We start from the raw sequence: 17326 nt of genomic DNA, 5'->3' as shown, positions 1-17326 counted from the left end.
TGATAACCATCTGTGACATTTATTGGTACCATTAGTGCACTGAGAAGGCCTTAATGACCAGAAGAGAACACATACCTTCTTTGGAAAGTAAGGGGCACACTCCTCAGATGCAGCTTCAGCTCAACCTTTGTTGAGGTCCATGGTCATGGCTGTCATATCTTACCTACCTTCCCACCAGCCAGTCCTGAATTATGAATGGAACCCTTCCCATCTTGTCACTGGCAGAACTAAAGCTCAGACTTCACTTTACTCTCCCAGTGATAAAAGGCAGCATTGGGGTTCAACCCCAAGTATCTCTCATTCTAGCTCATCTTCCTGCATCCTTCACTATCTCTCCCAATCAGCAGGAGAGCACCCAGGCAGGACTCTTCTTTATTGCTATTATTAATGCCTAGTGAGCATGTATGTGAACTGGTTGAGCGGCACTTCCACACATGCTTATGTCTGCATTGGGAAGATCCTGAGCTCCGAATGGGATATTCTTTAGGACAGAGATGCATTGGAAGAGCATGGCGCCCCCTGGATTTCTCAGACTGGCCAGGTTGGCTCAGGAACCTTGAAGCAGATTAATAACATCTTGCTTCCTTACCTTTATCACCTATGAAATCAGTACTGACAACATTGAGTATCTGGCTTTGTTCTTTAGCCAGTACTCAACTTGGCAGTCCCCTTATTCCCTGCTTCCAAGAACAAGTATATGTGGGTGTGGTCTTCCCATTCCTCCACCCTAGAATGTGTCCCAAGCCCTGGACCTCACCTCAGCTTCTGGAACTCCCTGGTTCCTGGAAGTAGCCAGGTTCTGAAAATGTTTTTTTCTGAGCCTTTGTCGTGGGGGAAAGATGCGTATTATGGAAGCCAGAAATTCCAAGAGTGAACTCAGCTGACCTTGAAGAGTTGACCCGATCCAATAAGTACACCAGATTAAACAGGAAAAAAAAAGTCAATGAACTGGGAGTCTGTTGGTCTCTGACTATAGGCTGTGGTGTGCCAGGCTCCCATATGGTGCCAGAGTATTGGGAAAGAGGGTTGTTAGGCAGAGACAAGGTCACAGACTCAGAGGAGACAGGAGAAAATGGCAAAGAGATGGCCTGTGGTCATCCCCATATAAAGTAAGCAATGGCCTTGGGCATGGGAGCCAGCTAAAGCCAGTATATTACATATCACATGAAAAGATGCTTTCAAGGCCCCGATTTTTTTTGGGACTGTGGGTAGGGGCCAGAAATCAGGCTGATAGTTCTTCTAGAAAACCATATGGGAAGAGAAATTCTGTAGAAAATAATCATAGTGGCCAACAGTTCCCTTGGGCATGAATAGAAGTGGAAGTCAGGCAAAGATACAGTACAAGGAAGTCAATGCCTTCTCTCCCACAGAAACCTTGCACGTCCTACATGTTTGGAATCAAGAGACACACCCAAATAGAGATGCCTTGCTCATGCCTGCATAGTTGTCCAAGATGGAACTGGGGAGGGAGGCAGCCAGACCCACACCAACAGGGGACAGGCTGGACCTCTGAAATACAGGGTGACAGCAATATCTTTATAAAGACTTCAGCGCTTTGCCTAGAACATAATAGATGTTCAGGAAATCTTCATTTGTGTGTTAGCAGGGCCTTCGACACATACGCTCAGCCAAATGGGAGGCAGCTGGATGAGAGATGCCCCCACCTCCCTCTAGCAGTCTCCCTGTGCCTGGTGGCTGAGGAAGAAGGCAGGAAGTGAGGCACAGCTTCTGCACGTGCAGAGACCAGGCTAGGGTGGGGCAGAAGCCCTCAGCTCCTGACAGGCTTGGCCCCCTCTCCTCTGTGTGTCCCGAGATGCCTCCTTTTTCAAGCTTCCATCCAGCCCCTTGGCAGGGAGACCTGCAGCAAGCAGAGAGGCAGCTCTTCCCTGTGTAACCCAGCACCAGCTCAGGAGGCCAGGCCTCCTGGTGCCAGCACAGATCATGTCTGCTTTTACTCCCTCACTCAGTAGTGGGAAAAAATGAGAAACCGAAATTCCCCTGAGCAACCGGAAACCCCGTGACCCCCTGACTAAGTGGCAAGATTCAGCTCTGCCCTGTCCCCCAGTCCCCTCACTTTCCCCTGGATCACCTATACTCAGCCCAGAGGCCAGCCTGGAGGTTATTTATAACTGTGTCAGAGGAGGAGGGGAAAGGAAATTAGGAAGGAGAGAGGGGAAGAAAAGCATGGTGCCCAGTGACCCACTAGATTGGAACCTGCTGCCTGCCTGGCCCATGCTGTCCTAACCCAGTTCCTGTGAGCTCCAGTCCTGCCCACACCTCACTTGCCTGCACCCCTGCCCCAAGTTAATGTATAGGAGCTAAGGGCCAACCCAGGCCCTGAGAGCATAAAATGGACAAATTCCCAGCCTCTTCTGGCTGTTGTGTGCCCTACCCTGCTTTCGTCTCCTGATTAAAAAATCAGAATCTTAATAGTCAACACTCAGGCACTCACTCAGACTTGCTATTAACTGCATTAAGGGAAGGTAACTTATGCAAAGTAACACAGCCGTGGGGACAGAGCCAGGCTTGTGGCATTGACCCCTTTTCCATACCACTGCGCTGCTCCATTTAGCCCACTAAAGTTCTCAGGGCTCAAGCACGAATGTACTCACATGTTAAAATGCCCTGCTGTGGTGTGAGCCATGCTCTTGGTGCCTGAATCCTAACTGCCCATCTCAAGGCCTCTCAACCAGAGCATCAGAGCCACTGCTCAATCAGCAGAGCCATTTACTCCAAGATAACTTTGGATAAAGTTAGGTTCCTTTGAGGTTGTTTTGTTTTGTTTGGAGCTGTTTAATCTTCGCACAATCACTGCTCAATTCTCTAAGACAACTGCTCTCATGATTATAAATGTCCTTGGGGAGAATGTCTAAAATTCTTGTAAATTGTATTATCATACAATCAGATTTCCACTTGTACTCCTGTCTGTAATAGGATCATGGCCACAAGACTACGGGCCCAGGGAGGTACTACAATTGTATACTCATAACCTTCTCCTCCCAGGACTTGAACCCTGGACCTCTCCTCTCCCAACTACACTGTTCTCCCATCAAGCCTGCAAATCTAAGTAATTTACTAGTTTCTATATCTTGGATCTGGAGCAGCTCCCTATACACACACATGTACATTCACACGCACACGCATTCGCACGCGCCCGCGCGCGCGCGCGCGCGCACGTGCACACACACACACACACACACACACACACACCTATGTGTTAAAGGCTTATCCCTCAGTCCACACTATTGGGAGCTGATGGAACCTTAAGAAATGTGGATCTGAAGGGAGGCCTTAAGTTCTTAGAGTGCAACCCTTGAAGGTATTGGGGTGTTCATCTCTTGCTTTCTCGCTCTCTCTCTCTCTCTCTTTTTTTTTTTTTTTTGCTCTCCAGTCACTAGGAAGTAAACAGGCCTCTTCTGACCCATACTTTTCCACCATATCCTTACTTTGTTGCCGGAGACCCAAAGCAACAAAGCCAAGTGACTGTGAACTAAACCCTCCGAAGCTGTGAGACAAAGTAAATCTTTTTCCTTAGTTGATTAGTTCACGTATCCTGTCACAGTGATGGAAAGCTGGCCAACATGCTAATTTAAAAACCTAACGTGTGCCCCGTCTTAAACTCAGTGGCCACCATTCCCTTGTCCCTTTTGTTTCTGGCTTTCCTGACCTTCCAAGACCACCATTCACAAAGCTTGTAGCCTTTTTCTTCACGCAGCAACCCCATATGAGCGACTTCCCTTGCAATATTTGAGGCGAAAGTGATCAGCCACTTATCAACCTCAAGGCAGGCAAGAGCGCAAAGTTAACCTTGTGAATCTTCACCTGGGCAGCGCCCTTGGGAAACCTCAGTACGTTGACCAGATGGTTTATGGATTATTGGCTTAAACCCAGCTGGTCATCCTGCAGCAGGACTTCTCAGGACCTTTACTATGCTAACTATCACGTGCATCTCCCAGGAGGCAGCAGAATAAAACAGCTTTCCAAAGAACTTTGCTGGGATTGAGAAACACCTTGGGAAACAGGGTTGATTTAAAGCTTCCCACAGCTCAGGAAATCTTGTCTGCTCCTGTCCACACTGCTTACATGATGACCTACAAAGAGAGTTGGAGTTCTGCCTGAATGGCCACCTCCACTCTTCTGAGTCAGACAGTGGGTCGGTTTCAGGAAGGGTCCTAGAGCTTCAGAGGCTGCTCCCGGTCTGCAAACTGCTCTTAGAACAGCAAAGTCTTTGGGGGAGCAAGGACAGGAGGGATCTTAATATGCAACCCAGGCTGGGCTAGAACTCACTGTGTAGTTCAGGCTGGTCTGGAACTCATGATCCTCCTACCTCACCCTCCTGAGTGCTAGGATTGCAGGTGTGTGCTACCACACCCAGCCCAAACTCTTGATAACTTGCAGAGAGGGCCTGGGGAAGGAAAGTCAGTCTCCTGTTTTCAATCTTGAAGGGTAGCTGGAGCTGCCAGAAGCAAGGCCAAAAGCACAGTGAACTTGATTTGCATGGTGTCCGAAGTGAAACTGTTATGAAAAATTAAATCTAATGACAACCAAAGTTAGCAAGTAGAATTGGTTAGCGAAGAGTTTCTGCCTGCATGAAACCCAGATAATCCTGGGCAGAACTTCTTTTTTTTAATACAGAGCACAGTGTTACTGTCATAATACCCCTACAATGGCCCAGTTTTAGTATTTGAGTGTTCCTGTAGTTCACCCACATTTATTGAGCAGCTACTGAGTATGATGGCCTATAATCAGGAATACCAAGTGATTTCCAGGCAGCAGGGCTCTTAGCTTTCCGAAGTCTATTTCAGGAGTGTTAATCCATTCCACCTCCCCCTCTGCAATTAGACACATACCTTCCAACTTGATATGCTGACCTCACCCAACTGCCCCAACAGCACAGGCGGGATGGAGAAGTGTGCTTCCCACCCTGCTGAACTTGGCCACACATTTGGTCTCCCTGAGCCCAGGCAACCTGGGGAACCAGCCAAGCTGGTTTGCCTGTGCCCTTCAAACAGTCCAGGAAGTCAGATTCCTCCCCCCAATCCCAACCCCCAGTTCTTCTTGTCCCTAGAGCTCGGGAGGAGGGGGGGGGTGTTTGAACCAAGAACAGCACAACTGGAGGATGGAGTAGTTAAGAGCTCAGCTCAAACATCCACACACAGCAATGTGACCGAGTATCAAAATGTAAGTAAGGGCCAAAATTAACCTGTAAGCCCCACTTGCCCAAAGTGACTTCCTGGAAAGCTGAGAGCCATTGTTCTGGGGAACTAACCAGCCACATGTTTTCACTCCCCTAAATGAGTTTGTTTGGACCAACTACACCCGCTGTACATGGTTGGATACAGGCAGGAGGTACGTAGGCAGGAAACACATCAGGATGTATGCTTGCCCCTGATTGGACATGATGGGAAATGCAGTGAATCGTGAGCTTTGCTAAAACAGGACTCAGCCATTCCCTGAGAACCCAGGGATGGACCTCACCAGAGTTCATCTTCCCGACCATTATTTAATTAAAGCTTCCTTCAAAACTGGCTCAAAATTGTGGAAGTGTCTTTCATGATTTTCAGGATTAGCAAAGGTATCTATCCAGCCTTGCCCAGCCTCAGTATTCCCATCTGTAAAGTGGGATAATGATGACAGCAAGATTAATTCTGAACATGTTAGTTTACAGCTAGCAAAAGAATTTATATGCATAAGTATGTAGTTATTAGAACAGCTGTGGCTTTGATGATTAACTCTTCTGGCTCCAGTGTCCTCATCTGCAGCGCAGGAATAAAAGTCCCAACTTCTCAGGGTGGTAAAAGTGATAAAGCATGAGGAAATCTTAGCACATGAAAATGAATTGAAGCTGGGCGATGGTGGCGCACGCCTTTAATCCCAGCACTCTGGAGGCAGAGGCAGGCGGATCTCTGTGAGTTCTAGACCAGCCTGGTCTACAGAGCTAGTTCCAGGACAGGCTCCAAAGCCACAGAGAAACACTGTCTCGAAAAACCAAAAAAAAAAAAAAAAAAAAAAAAAGAAAGAAAGAAAGAAAATGAATTGATACATTAATATTGTCAAATATCGCTTTTATTCCAGATCTGTCTCTAAAGCTAAATTGTTCCACCTCTATTGACCTAGTTTCCCCGTTAGTCAAATGCGAGAAGTGGGTCATATAGCTTCTAAATGATCAGACAGGACATGAGTTTCCTACCCTAAGACCTTCATGGCCCCAAGTCTCTTGTGGCCGAGTTGAATCAGTAGCCTCTGTAGTTAGCCCAAGTGCACCCTGAACTCTGCATTCCTGCATGCAACCTGCCAATGAAGGGAAGCAGGGGAAAAGATGCCTTGTATTCTAACAGTACCTTGGCTGCTATGATTGTCCCTATCCAGGGGCAGCTGCTAGAATAGCTGAAGTGCAGCCACTTGCAATTGATATGTGCTGAACATAAAACACACAGTGCATATTAAAGCATTCACTGAAAAACTGAGAAATCTCAGAAGTCATTTGAAAATTGATTATGTAGTAAGGTGATTGTACTTTGGGTATATTAGGTAAATACAGGATTAAATGGACTATCACTTCCTTCCTTCTTTTTATAATGTATCTACTGTGAGAAAGCTTTAAACAGTATGAGTGACTCTCCATGCCCCTGCCTCAGGATGGACGAGGATTTCTCTCTGCTTTTTTTTTTGGACGAGGATTTCTCTCTGCTTGGGACCTATTGCTATGAAGCTTCTCAGAGTGAGACCCAGGGGAATGTAAACTATTTAGGGTTAAATTAAAAAAAAATAGGGAGTCAGGTGGGACATTAAGTTCTAGGAGTCTTTAGGAATCTCCTGTGGCTTAAAAGCCTAGATATGTAAAACCCATTAATCTGCCAAAACACTCTTGACGCCGGCACCACCTCAGCATCTGAGCTCCAAATGGCCCCTTTTGTTTTTTATCTATCTTTGTGTGTGTGTGTGTGTGTGTGTGTGTGTGTGCACTTGTGTCTGGTGTGTCTGTGTCTGCGTGTGTCTCTGTGTTTGTCTCTGTATGTCTATGTCTGTGCATATGTATGTGTAAGCCAGAAGTAAGTGTTGGATGCCTTCCTCAATCACTGCCCACCTTATTTTTTGAGACACGTTCCCTTGCTGAACTTGGAGCTCGCTGGCTAGTCTGCCCAGGCTGGTCAGCAGCCTCAGGCATCTTTCTGTCTGTGTCAGTTCTGGAATTTGAAGATCACAATAGCACTGATTTCTATGGGGGTTCTGGGAATCTGTGCTTCCACGGAAGCTCGTTACTGACTGAGCTGTTTCCCAGCCCCTTTGTTGTGTTTCCCAAGTTGATCACTGCTGTTTAACACAGCAGCTGTTTCTTATTGAGCTGGCCAATGCCCAAAACAGCAAAAACTTATATTCTCTCTTTTCCCTGCCAACCCTGAACTGAGGGCACTATTGCCTAGAAAGGCTGGATGCCGTTGTTTTTCGAACATCCTCAGTCATTCACCATGTCTTCACTATGTGCATACTAACATCAGACTGACCCAGTGAGTAAGACCCAGTTCCCATGTGAGGAAGGCAATAAGACCATGTCGTAATCATGGGGGTTGGTATTTACCAAGCCTTCACTACAGGCTAAACAGTGAGTCAAGTCTGTTATTTCTGCTATCTCTATGAATCTTCCCCCAACCCTATGAAGCTAAAGGTTTTCTTGTAAATTCAGAGTTACAGATAGGATAAGCTAGCGTAAGATGGGCTGGCTTGCCTAAGACATGTGACCAACGAGTAATGACATCAAGATTTAAGCCAGGCCATCCAACACCGGAACCTTTACAGTTGAGTCTGTGTGTGTAGGTATGTGTGTGCATGTGTGATATACACACCTGCATGTGTGTACACACCCGAGCACACGTCTGTTCTTTTTCATTATACTGACCCTTAAAAACTAAAGTTTCACACTAGCACTTTGGGTGTCTAGCTTATGATAAGAACCTTGACATCTGGCCAAACTGCCCCCATCCCAAGGGACATGGATTTTTCAGTTCACCACATTTGCCACCACTCTCCATTGCCCCCTGATACCAAGGCAAAGAGGAGGTGTGCAAAACTATCATACAAGTATTTGGGGACAAACATGGGAAAACAGAGACTGGAGAACCTTATATGATTGGTTGAAATGAGTAATAGACTCATGTATTTGATATGCAAACACCCTCCTTTTCTGGCCAGTCCCTGTAGGCATCAGAGTTTGTGACCTGAACTAATTTGAGAAACCCAAGCTGGAAGATAATGGGTTAAAAAGGGACCCACCCACCGCAGACATAGGCTCTTCCCCATTCCCCATCGTGAGCATCTGTCCTGAACTGTCGTCCAGGCAGCTCCCTGTTAGGATTATCACAGATCTTGGGCCATTGGGTGCCTGTCATCGTTAGAGAGGAAAGTAGAGTGGTATTGCTCAATGGTCACATGGTTGACCTGGGCCTTCTAGCTCTCTCTCTAGTGGAGTGAATAGGATTATATGAGATAATGCCACTTTCAATTAAAGGCCTATGTCTAAGCTAGTCTTGTAGTGGGAAAAGTCCTTTCTGCAGCAGAGCCTTCTTACCTGCCCTCCAGCAGTCAGTGACAGACCCTGAAGTGACCTCAGTTCCAGAATTCTAGCCTTAAACTAAGTCGACAAGGCAGCTGTGGTAAACCAGCTGTGTTCCAACCGGAAGTCTGCTAGTTGCTTAGGTCACTGAACTCATTAGAAATGGTTAGGCAGAATCCTCACCACATTCGAGATCCTGCTCTAATCTTGACAGACCATATTTCTGATGAACTTCCCTTGTTGACTGTCACTGGTGACACTAGGTGTTCAGTCCTGAACTCCACTAGACAGCCCTCTCCAAGGGAAACTGACCTAGAATACTGGCACACCAGAGGCAGTAACACCTACGTACAAAAGAGCAGACATACACAGTCAGCGTGTCACCTTTCCAGGTAAGAGATCAGTGCCTGGGGAAAGTAGATCTCAGGTCTTCCCACCTTGACATATAGAAAGCATTGCCTCTCTAGACCCAAGCAGAGCAGAGACAGAAAGTTGTGACTTGCCTACCAAATTTAGTATCACCAGTTTCCAGGGCCCTCCCTTTGGCTGCCCCATTATCTCCTACTTCTTTTTGCCTATCAGAAGGAAATGTGCATATGTCTATATGGGCAAGGACAACCCCTGATCCTTGAAGAGCACTGCATTGGACTTGGCCTTCAGAAGGCATGGGATTACTCCCAATACATCTGCTATACTGTGAAGCTGCCCTACCACACTAATTCTCAATACTGACAGCCATCAAATGAGAACATTGACTCTTCTACTACCCTGCCTGCTTTCCGAATTAAATTTTCAATTTTCCTTTGAAGAATTAAAACTAACATCATGGGACCTGTGTTGGGAGCTTTGTTATCTGTGTCCCGTCAGAGGCCATTAGGGAAGTAGAGAATACTGAATTTGGGATAAGGGAGAGATATCAACCATGGTTTTGAAACTCAGCTATCTGTATGTGACAATGAAAATATCCTATCACCCCTCAGAGTCCCACTTTCCTCAGTAAAAAGACAATGAGAACACTGGTATACCTACATAACAGACAGACAGGATCCCCTCCCCACCCCCCACCCCCAGTCTTTACAGGAGATTCTGTGCTACACATTTGCTATGAGTTATTTCATGGAACCACCAACCCCAGTTCTCCCCGATTTCACAGATGAAATAACTAGGTCAAAGAACTTTCTAAGCAGATCTCACAAGAGCCAGTATTCTCGAGAACTGAAAGGCCATGAGCCTACCCTCAGTGATGAGGTCTAGGTCAGAAGGTAATCCTCTTGACAGATGAAACCATACCTGCGTAGTCCTCTGCACTTGCCACTTCCCATGTCCTCACCTGGGTCTCACAGGGACCAATTCAACAGACTTCTCTGCAGGATTAATCTCAGTAGTTAATTAGTATCACCCAAGATGTCCAACCATAACTGCTAGCATTGTGGCAATTTTCTGTTTTAACGTGTTTGTTGAATGAAGTTGTGATAACTCTCCAAAAACAGAACCCGCTGGAGGAAAAATGGATTTTAAAACATTTTTCGATCTTGAGCAGAATGGAGACAGTTGAGGCAAAGACTAGAGCGCTGGGTTGGGAATCAGAATTTTTTTCTGAGGCTTGGTTCCATTGGGAGCCCCAAACAACTAATGTTAAAATGAAATCGAGGACAGGAGGAAAGGTAGGGGCCCAAGAGACTGGTGAAGGAACTGCCCTGAGTGTCCCAACAGTGAGTCTGAGACCAATGCGTCAAAAGTTGCAAAAGGAGGAGAACCTTCCCGCTTCTAGAGCATTGTGGTCCTCAGTCTATAGGAGAAGGGGAAAGAAGTCTACAGGAAAGAATGATCCCGAACACAGGCTTTGGGGATGTAGCTTCGGGCTGCACTGTGATGCTGTGATCTTAGGTAGGTAGTGTTCCCTCTTCAGTCTGAAGCTACTGAGCGGGTAGCTGGGAAGGGAAGCCCCCACTTTACAAATAACTGGTTTGCGAGGAAGGAGCCCAGCCCAGTGCCACGGAATGTAATTGCCAACCCGCCCGATGAAGGTCTGATTAGGAGGATGCTGTAGCGTTCTTTCCACTAGATGGTGGGGCTAGACTTTATCACACAAGCAGGGAACGAATCAGGTGCCTCCCTTTCAGGGTAATACACAGCAGGAATGTGGGTCTGGCTTTGGAATGATGCCCTCTGGTCATGCCTCATGCAATTTCAGAGCAGCTGGCTTTTAGCAGAAATGGTGTCATGCTGCAGCTGGAAGGGTTCTTCTGCACCCGTACCATAGAAGAAAAATGGGACCAAGTGAGACCCGGAATACAAGTTCATGAGGGTGTGCACAGCGTGGGTCAAGAGCCAGGCAGAAAACATGATTTTCTAGAGCAGGAAGGACCAATGAAGAGGTGGGTGGGGCCTATTATTGGTCCTCAGAAAAGCCATTTTATTGTACTTTATATCATTAACCCACTGAAGAATTTCAATAAGGGCAGTAGAATTCATTCTTTAAAAGGTATCACGATGTCAAGACCCCAGGGTCTTTCTCTGACAGCCACTCTGCCTTGGCCTCAGCTATTCACTTCCATCCTCGTTTGAGGCCATCTTATTGCTCCCATCCAAGCACTGTCCAGATGCAGTAATGAGTGCAGGAGGGAACAAAGGGATCCGTCTTCTCACAGCCGCCCTGAGCCCAACAGGGAGACAGAACCCTGTGCCTGGGTTTCACACACACACTTTTGAACCTGAGTTCATGCAAAAACCAAAGGCCAAACAAGTTTAGATAATGAAAAGCACTCCACTTATTATAAAAGCAAAACCCCACAGCCATCTCTGACTAGAGTACTCCAGAAGAGCCAGCCGAGGGCTGTGACTGTCCTACCACTTAAGGCCTATTCTTGATATAAAAATGATCCCATTAACTTGGCCTAAGTGGCCTTAATTTTGTTCCCTTTCAAGAAGATAAAAAGGCTATCCGAGAGCAGAGGTCCTCAGAATACCAAGAAAATGTCTGAAATTGTTTTCCATTTGAGAGAAGCCTGAATGTGTCCTTAACACAGCCCTGGGACATCGCCTCCATGCCCATCCCCCATCCCTCCAGCTGCACATTTAAAAGGTACAGTCAACACGCGGCAGCTGCGGGAGCGCAGACTGCAGCAAAAACTAAAACACACAGCGCTCTTGCTTCCGTCCAACATGTCCATAGAGAAACACTTGCCATAGAGAAACATCCATGCCCAGAGCAGAAGACAATATCATGCTGCTTGTCCCAACACCCTTCTAAGGATGAGAAGTTGTTAGAAGCATAAAAATCCATGAAGAGGAAACATCTAAATAAATGAAGGTAGATTCATAGGGATATTAGATTATCATAGCAATATCATCGCTTATAGTAGTATACATATTACATAGTGTAGTTGGATATACCTTAGAGGTGAGCTCCATCCGTTTAAATACTAGGTTCTGTTACTTACCAGATATAGCACTGAACAGGTTATCTAGTTTTTTCTGTGCTTCAGTTTCTTCAATGAAGATGGCAACAGTTCATCTGTCTCTTAGGATTGCTGAGAGACTTGACTGAGCTAATGCATGTTGATTATTTAGAATGGTGCCTAGCACACAGTAATCACTGTTTTAACTCAGTATTGGGTTTTAAAAAGTATAGTCCTATGTAATACTAGAGAGAAGTAGTGTTGATTGAGGCAGTGATCCAAAAGAACTTTATCTTTCTCTGATTTTTATATAGGTGGATGGATGAAGAAATGATTGATAGATGATAGATAAATAGATGACAGAAGATAAAGATAGATGATAGATAGATAGATGATGATGATGATAGATAGATAGATAGATAGATAGATAGATAGATAGATAGAAGACAGAGAGATTGGTGATAGATAAAAGACAATAGATAATAGGCATATAGGTGGACAGAAATGAATGGATAAATGACATACAGAAAAAGAGAAGAACATAAGATACACTCATTATTGTAACCTTAAGTTTAAAAGCATGAATAAAAATGGTCTGAAAAGGTACAAATTCCTTCGGTCTTTTTATAATGAGGAGAGTGAAAGCTAAACAGACCCCACTAAATAAATGCCTCAACACAAAGCCAACAAGACCCTGGGGGAGGATTTGAGCCCAGCTGTGCCCTGCCCCAAGGCCCTGCCACACCATCCCACACGGCCTCTCGAGACCACCCAGGAGTAGACTTCCATGTCCACACAGGCTGAAGTGGTAAAGGACAAAAGTGACTCGAACTGTGTTGTTTTGTTTCTCATTAACGAACCTGTTGGAATGTGCCATTCAGCAACTGAGCTCAAGCGTTCCTGCTATTCCAGCAGAACCTCAGCCCCTTCCCGGCCGCGTTCTAGTCTTATCTGTCCATGGAATGGGGTGGGACAGACCCGAGGGCACCTGCTGCATCTACCAGGAACCCAGTCTGCAGATCTCTTCCCTGGCTCACGTCTCATGCATGCACCCCTTCTGGGAATCCCTAACTGTCTCCCACAAATCAGTTGGGTTTATATCAGCCCCACTGCTCGCTGGCCTCAGTGACACAGCCAGTCACTTTTTCAACTCAGCCTAATGATTTTGAGAATCTTTTCTGGTTCTAACAACCAAAGAACATAGGGAATTTCTTCTTTTTTTTTTTGTTCTGTTATAAACGATAATTAATTCTTCCTTGGCAAACATGATACTTAATTAAAGTCCCTGGCCATTTTAGCTGCCTTCCAAGTTCTGAGAAAAACTTTCCTAATCTAGATGAAAACACCATCTGTTCCTTCCCTTTGGATTCTAGGGGCACATTCTTGCCTTAGAATGTCAAGGATTCAAGGGGAGTTGGAAAATGTCATAGGTGTGACTGACTAACTCCATGCCTCCCCACTGCAGGGTGGCCTTGTATAAGCATAACTTGGTTTGGCCTCAGTATTTGCCATCTGAGAAATGGATGCAACAACAACACTTAAGGTTGCTGAGAAGTTAAGAGAACATCTTTGAAGTGTTTGCACACCAGCATAGGTCTGAAAGTTGCCTGTTTTTTTTTTCTCTTTTCCTCTTGCCCAACAACCATCTGCCTCTGACCAGGCTTCTTAAGACACTATTAGCCTTGGTACACATGGTACACATACTCACACGTGTACACACACACACACACACACACACACACACACACACACCACCCCACTCCAATGTTCAGAACACTGTGAGCATTACCCATCCCTTCCTGAATTAAGGCTGGCAGAGCAAGATCAGCCTAGCCAGGGCTACCTCCTTTATTCCCAGCACCCACCCTGTCCTTTCTGAGACAATGTTTTGAAGGAGTTTCAGGGGCAATGCCTGGTAAAGAGAGGGCCCCAAGTGAGGTGACTGCTGCCAAGTCCCTTTCTTTGCCCCACCGAGTATCTGATAAGCCTCCATGTAGTTCATTCTCCTAAACACTTTGATAGGGTGCAGGGCCTGCAGTTGCCATGGAAACACCTTTTAAGTCCTCCTCACCCAAAGGGTTGTGCCAGTCCCCTGGGCTCAGGAAAAGAAAGGGAGAAAGAGACACCCATGGATAAAGAGACAGGAGAGGGAAGGCCATTGTGGGGTGGTTATGGGGGCTTATGAAGGGCTAAGCCAGACATGCTGTGCCCTTCCCTGGCAACGTGACATCCGGCCAGGATGAGAGAAATCCATGCAGGAAGGTTCTAGAAGAGGAAGGTGTCAGGCTATCTTGAGCAAACTTAGGGGGCTCCGGCGTCCAGAGGACAGTTGGGAGCCATCTACTGGAGGCCGCAGAGTGTTTGCTGCTGTCAGGCGGCAGGTCAACAAGCCAGAGGCCCACACCCACACCTCCCATTTTTAAAAGCATTATCTCATCCCTTGTGCAGTGCACCAAGCTAAAGACTGAGTGAGTCTGGATCCCTGCCAGAGCAATGATTTTTCTTTCTTTCTTTCTCTCTCTTTTTCTTTTTGCTACTACACTGTTCTGTGCTTGGCATATTTCTTAGCAATTGAACTTTTCTCTGGGAAGTGTATTAAGAGGAGGAAGCTGTTTCTTGAGTAAAGCCATAGAAATTACAAGAAGCTTCATCAGACCCCCACATACAGTAGGGTCCTTAAGCAAGCAATGAGCTGATTCCAGAAAAGCCCACTGGGAACAGGATCTACCAGCTCATGTTGCCACTTTCCCATGAACTTCAGTGTAGAAACCTCTGGACTATAGGCACCTGGGATAGAGATGAGATTCCTCTCTCCCCTATACATACTATAAAACCAAGCTGAGCACACTCAGCCCACTGTAAAGCAGAAATTAACACCCCGATTCCATCTGCTAGCTCACAGGCTAGGAGCATGTTCTAGGCTGAGCAAAACCAGAACTTGGCACCAACTAGCTGGGAATGTCACCGGGCTGGTGAGAGCAGAGAAAAGTTCAGAGGAATCTGGGTGGGGACCACACTCAGGAGAAAGGAGAAAACCTTCCCAGTCCTCTCCAGCAATCCAAAGGATGCTTCCTAGCAATCCCAAAGACCCACCCGGGAAGGGTGAAGGGTGTGTTCCTGCAGGTCCCAGGAAACCTCCATCAAGGGTCACTGCAGGTCACACAAACACCCTGGGCTGCCAAGTCCACTGACCTGGCCACCATAGCCACCTCCCAGATTTCCCCCAAGGCTGGCCTGGCCCCTCTCCAACCTCAGTTGCTTCCCCTGCCAGGTTCCCACTCCTCCCTCTCCTCACCACAACACACTTGCAGAGTGGAATCCCTCACCCGAGACCCAGTGGAAAATTTCCTTCTCCATCATGACCATACTTCAAACACACATGCCCCATTTTTCACCTCTGAATTGACACAGGCCAAGGATGGCCTCGTGTCCCACCCCTGCCCTGCAAACTCACAGCAGGGATATTGGACCGAGTGCTTTAGGGGCTGGAGAAATGGGAGATTTTCTAGTTTCCTCTTTCTTCACTTGGGGCCCCTCCAAACACAAGCCTCCCCAGCACTCTTCAGGCCATCTGGACAGTGGGCTCTGCTTCTTATCAAGTCTCTCTAATCAGCAAACAGTCTCTTTGAGACAATTATCACATCACAAGTGATGAGACCCTTGGCATCAAATCTGCTTTCTCCCTTGCTCACTCTCCCTCCTCACATACATTCAAGAAAAAAAATAATAACAATAACCTTCCTGTGAATTTTCACAGCTATGTGATCCCCTACAGTCACCTCAAGGCACCTATGACACTCAGATGCAGTTCTCCCAGGGAGGGAGTCAAACCTACAGTTTTCTTCTGTGTGGATCCACCCCCCTCCGCCCCCCTTTCTAGCCACCCAAACTTGGCAGGCAAGAAGCCCCAGCACTTGCTGGGCGAGCCTGCAGCTACGCTGGTTGAATCTCAAGGAAAAAAAATAAAGTTCAAGGGCGCGGGCGATAAGCAATCTCTGAAAGGTAGTTTTCTCTCGCAACTCCACCCGCACAAGTTGGCAACTTCTTGTAAAGAGTACTCGAGCTCCCAGCGCTTCAGTTAGCGTTCCAACTTTTCAGAACCTTCTCCCACCCTGCTCCTCCAGCTCTTTCTCTGCAAGAGTCAATGGGGAAATTTTCTAGATGTCAAGCAGGGTCCACGTTCACTCCTGCCAGCCAGAGACCACTAGGACACTGCTTGGGTTCCCTCTAAAAGGCATCTCCCCACACAGAGTCCCAGCCCATGGAAAACGAGTCGCCTGCTACGGCACGCAGCTTGCTTGGTGCCTCCTAAAGCGCTTACCTATGTCGGAGTTGCAGAAGGCATCCTGGGGATGGCTAGGCGAACATGTGCACGCCTCGGCGCCCCAGTGCCCAAGGCTCCAGCAGCCCAGGAGCAAGACAAGCCCAAGCCAGGGAGTCATCATCGTAGCTGCTGCTGTCCGCTGCGGGGACGGCTGGTCTCTTCAAAGTTGCCGAGTGCTGGCGCGGATACTGCAGTCCGAGCTCACTCGCCAGGTCTGATCGTGCACGCTGGGCAACTTTGAGCTCCGGGAAAGTGTCCTCCAAGTAGCTCAGCGGGACGGGTTGGGACTCCGCGAACTGGCCTTGGGTGGCTGGAGCACGCGTCCGCAGAGCCAGTGAGTGGCCTCCAGGAGAAGGATCCGGAACCAGAGCGGAGAAGCGGGAGAAGAAGCTTCCCGGTGCTGGTGGCTGCCTGCTGCCCACTGTGCGCAGAGTCCAGGGCTGCGGAGTGATATAGGGGCACAAGGGGGACCCAGCCCCTCGGGAGGTCGGGGGCCGCTCCCGCCGACCAATGGCAGCGCCGCATTACCTCATCGGCCCTCCAAAAAAGGGGCGGGGCCGGGGGGCGCGGGGCGACAGGGAGGGGCCGGCCCGGACTGTTCAGATCCTTATAGGGAATAATGCGGTTGAGGGCACTTGAGTGGGTGGGCTGGGCGCGTCCTGGGACAGTGTGCGCTGCAGCGGTGCCCCACGGCCCCATTGCCCTACGCCCACCGGCACTCCCGAGCTCCTTCGACCCAAACAAGTCTCCACTCCCAGTCACTCAGAGAGGCAGCACAGTCCCTTCCTTCCCTGTGACCCAGGTGGCCCTGCGATGTAGAGTCCTTGATCCTGCCTCCTGGAAAAAGTCTAGAAGGAAGCCTCGAAGAAAATTTCACCTTCCTACCTTGCCTAGAGAGAGCAGAGAGTAAGAGGAAACACCTAGATAGATGACATTTTCTCAGCACCCCCACCCCACCACCACCCCTTTGCCTTTTGGAACTGGCTATGGTAGTTGTCACTGGGGGTAAATGGAACCGTGGAATCATTCACCAAACGCTGTTCTGGATTC

General features: G+C 47.6%; 2 protein-coding genes across 4 annotated transcripts in view; one reads left to right on the top strand and one right to left on the bottom strand.

Moving 5' to 3' along the window:
- Window positions 1–16726, bottom strand: part of Timp3 (TIMP metallopeptidase inhibitor 3) — a 49003-nt gene extending 32277 nt beyond the window's left edge. The window contains exon 1 of the mRNA XM_050145615.1: window positions 16274–16726. Coding sequence (XP_050001572.1) covers window positions 16274–16397 — 124 coding nt within the window. The 5' untranslated portion in view covers window positions 16398–16726. The remainder of the gene's footprint in view (window positions 1–16273) is intronic.
- Window positions 1–17326, top strand: part of Syn3 (synapsin III) — a 389669-nt gene that overhangs the window by 169269 nt on the left and 203074 nt on the right. The window lies entirely within an intron of this gene.

Source organism: Alexandromys fortis, unplaced genomic scaffold (genome assembly GCF_014885135.2).
Source record: "Alexandromys fortis isolate MF-2015 unplaced genomic scaffold, M_Fortis_MF-2015_v1.1 scaffold_50, whole genome shotgun sequence".
Classification (NCBI taxonomy): Eukaryota; Metazoa; Chordata; class Mammalia; order Rodentia; family Cricetidae; genus Alexandromys; species Alexandromys fortis.
Note: the sequence above shows the minus strand (reverse complement) of the source record. Positions and strands in the feature narration are given on the sequence as shown.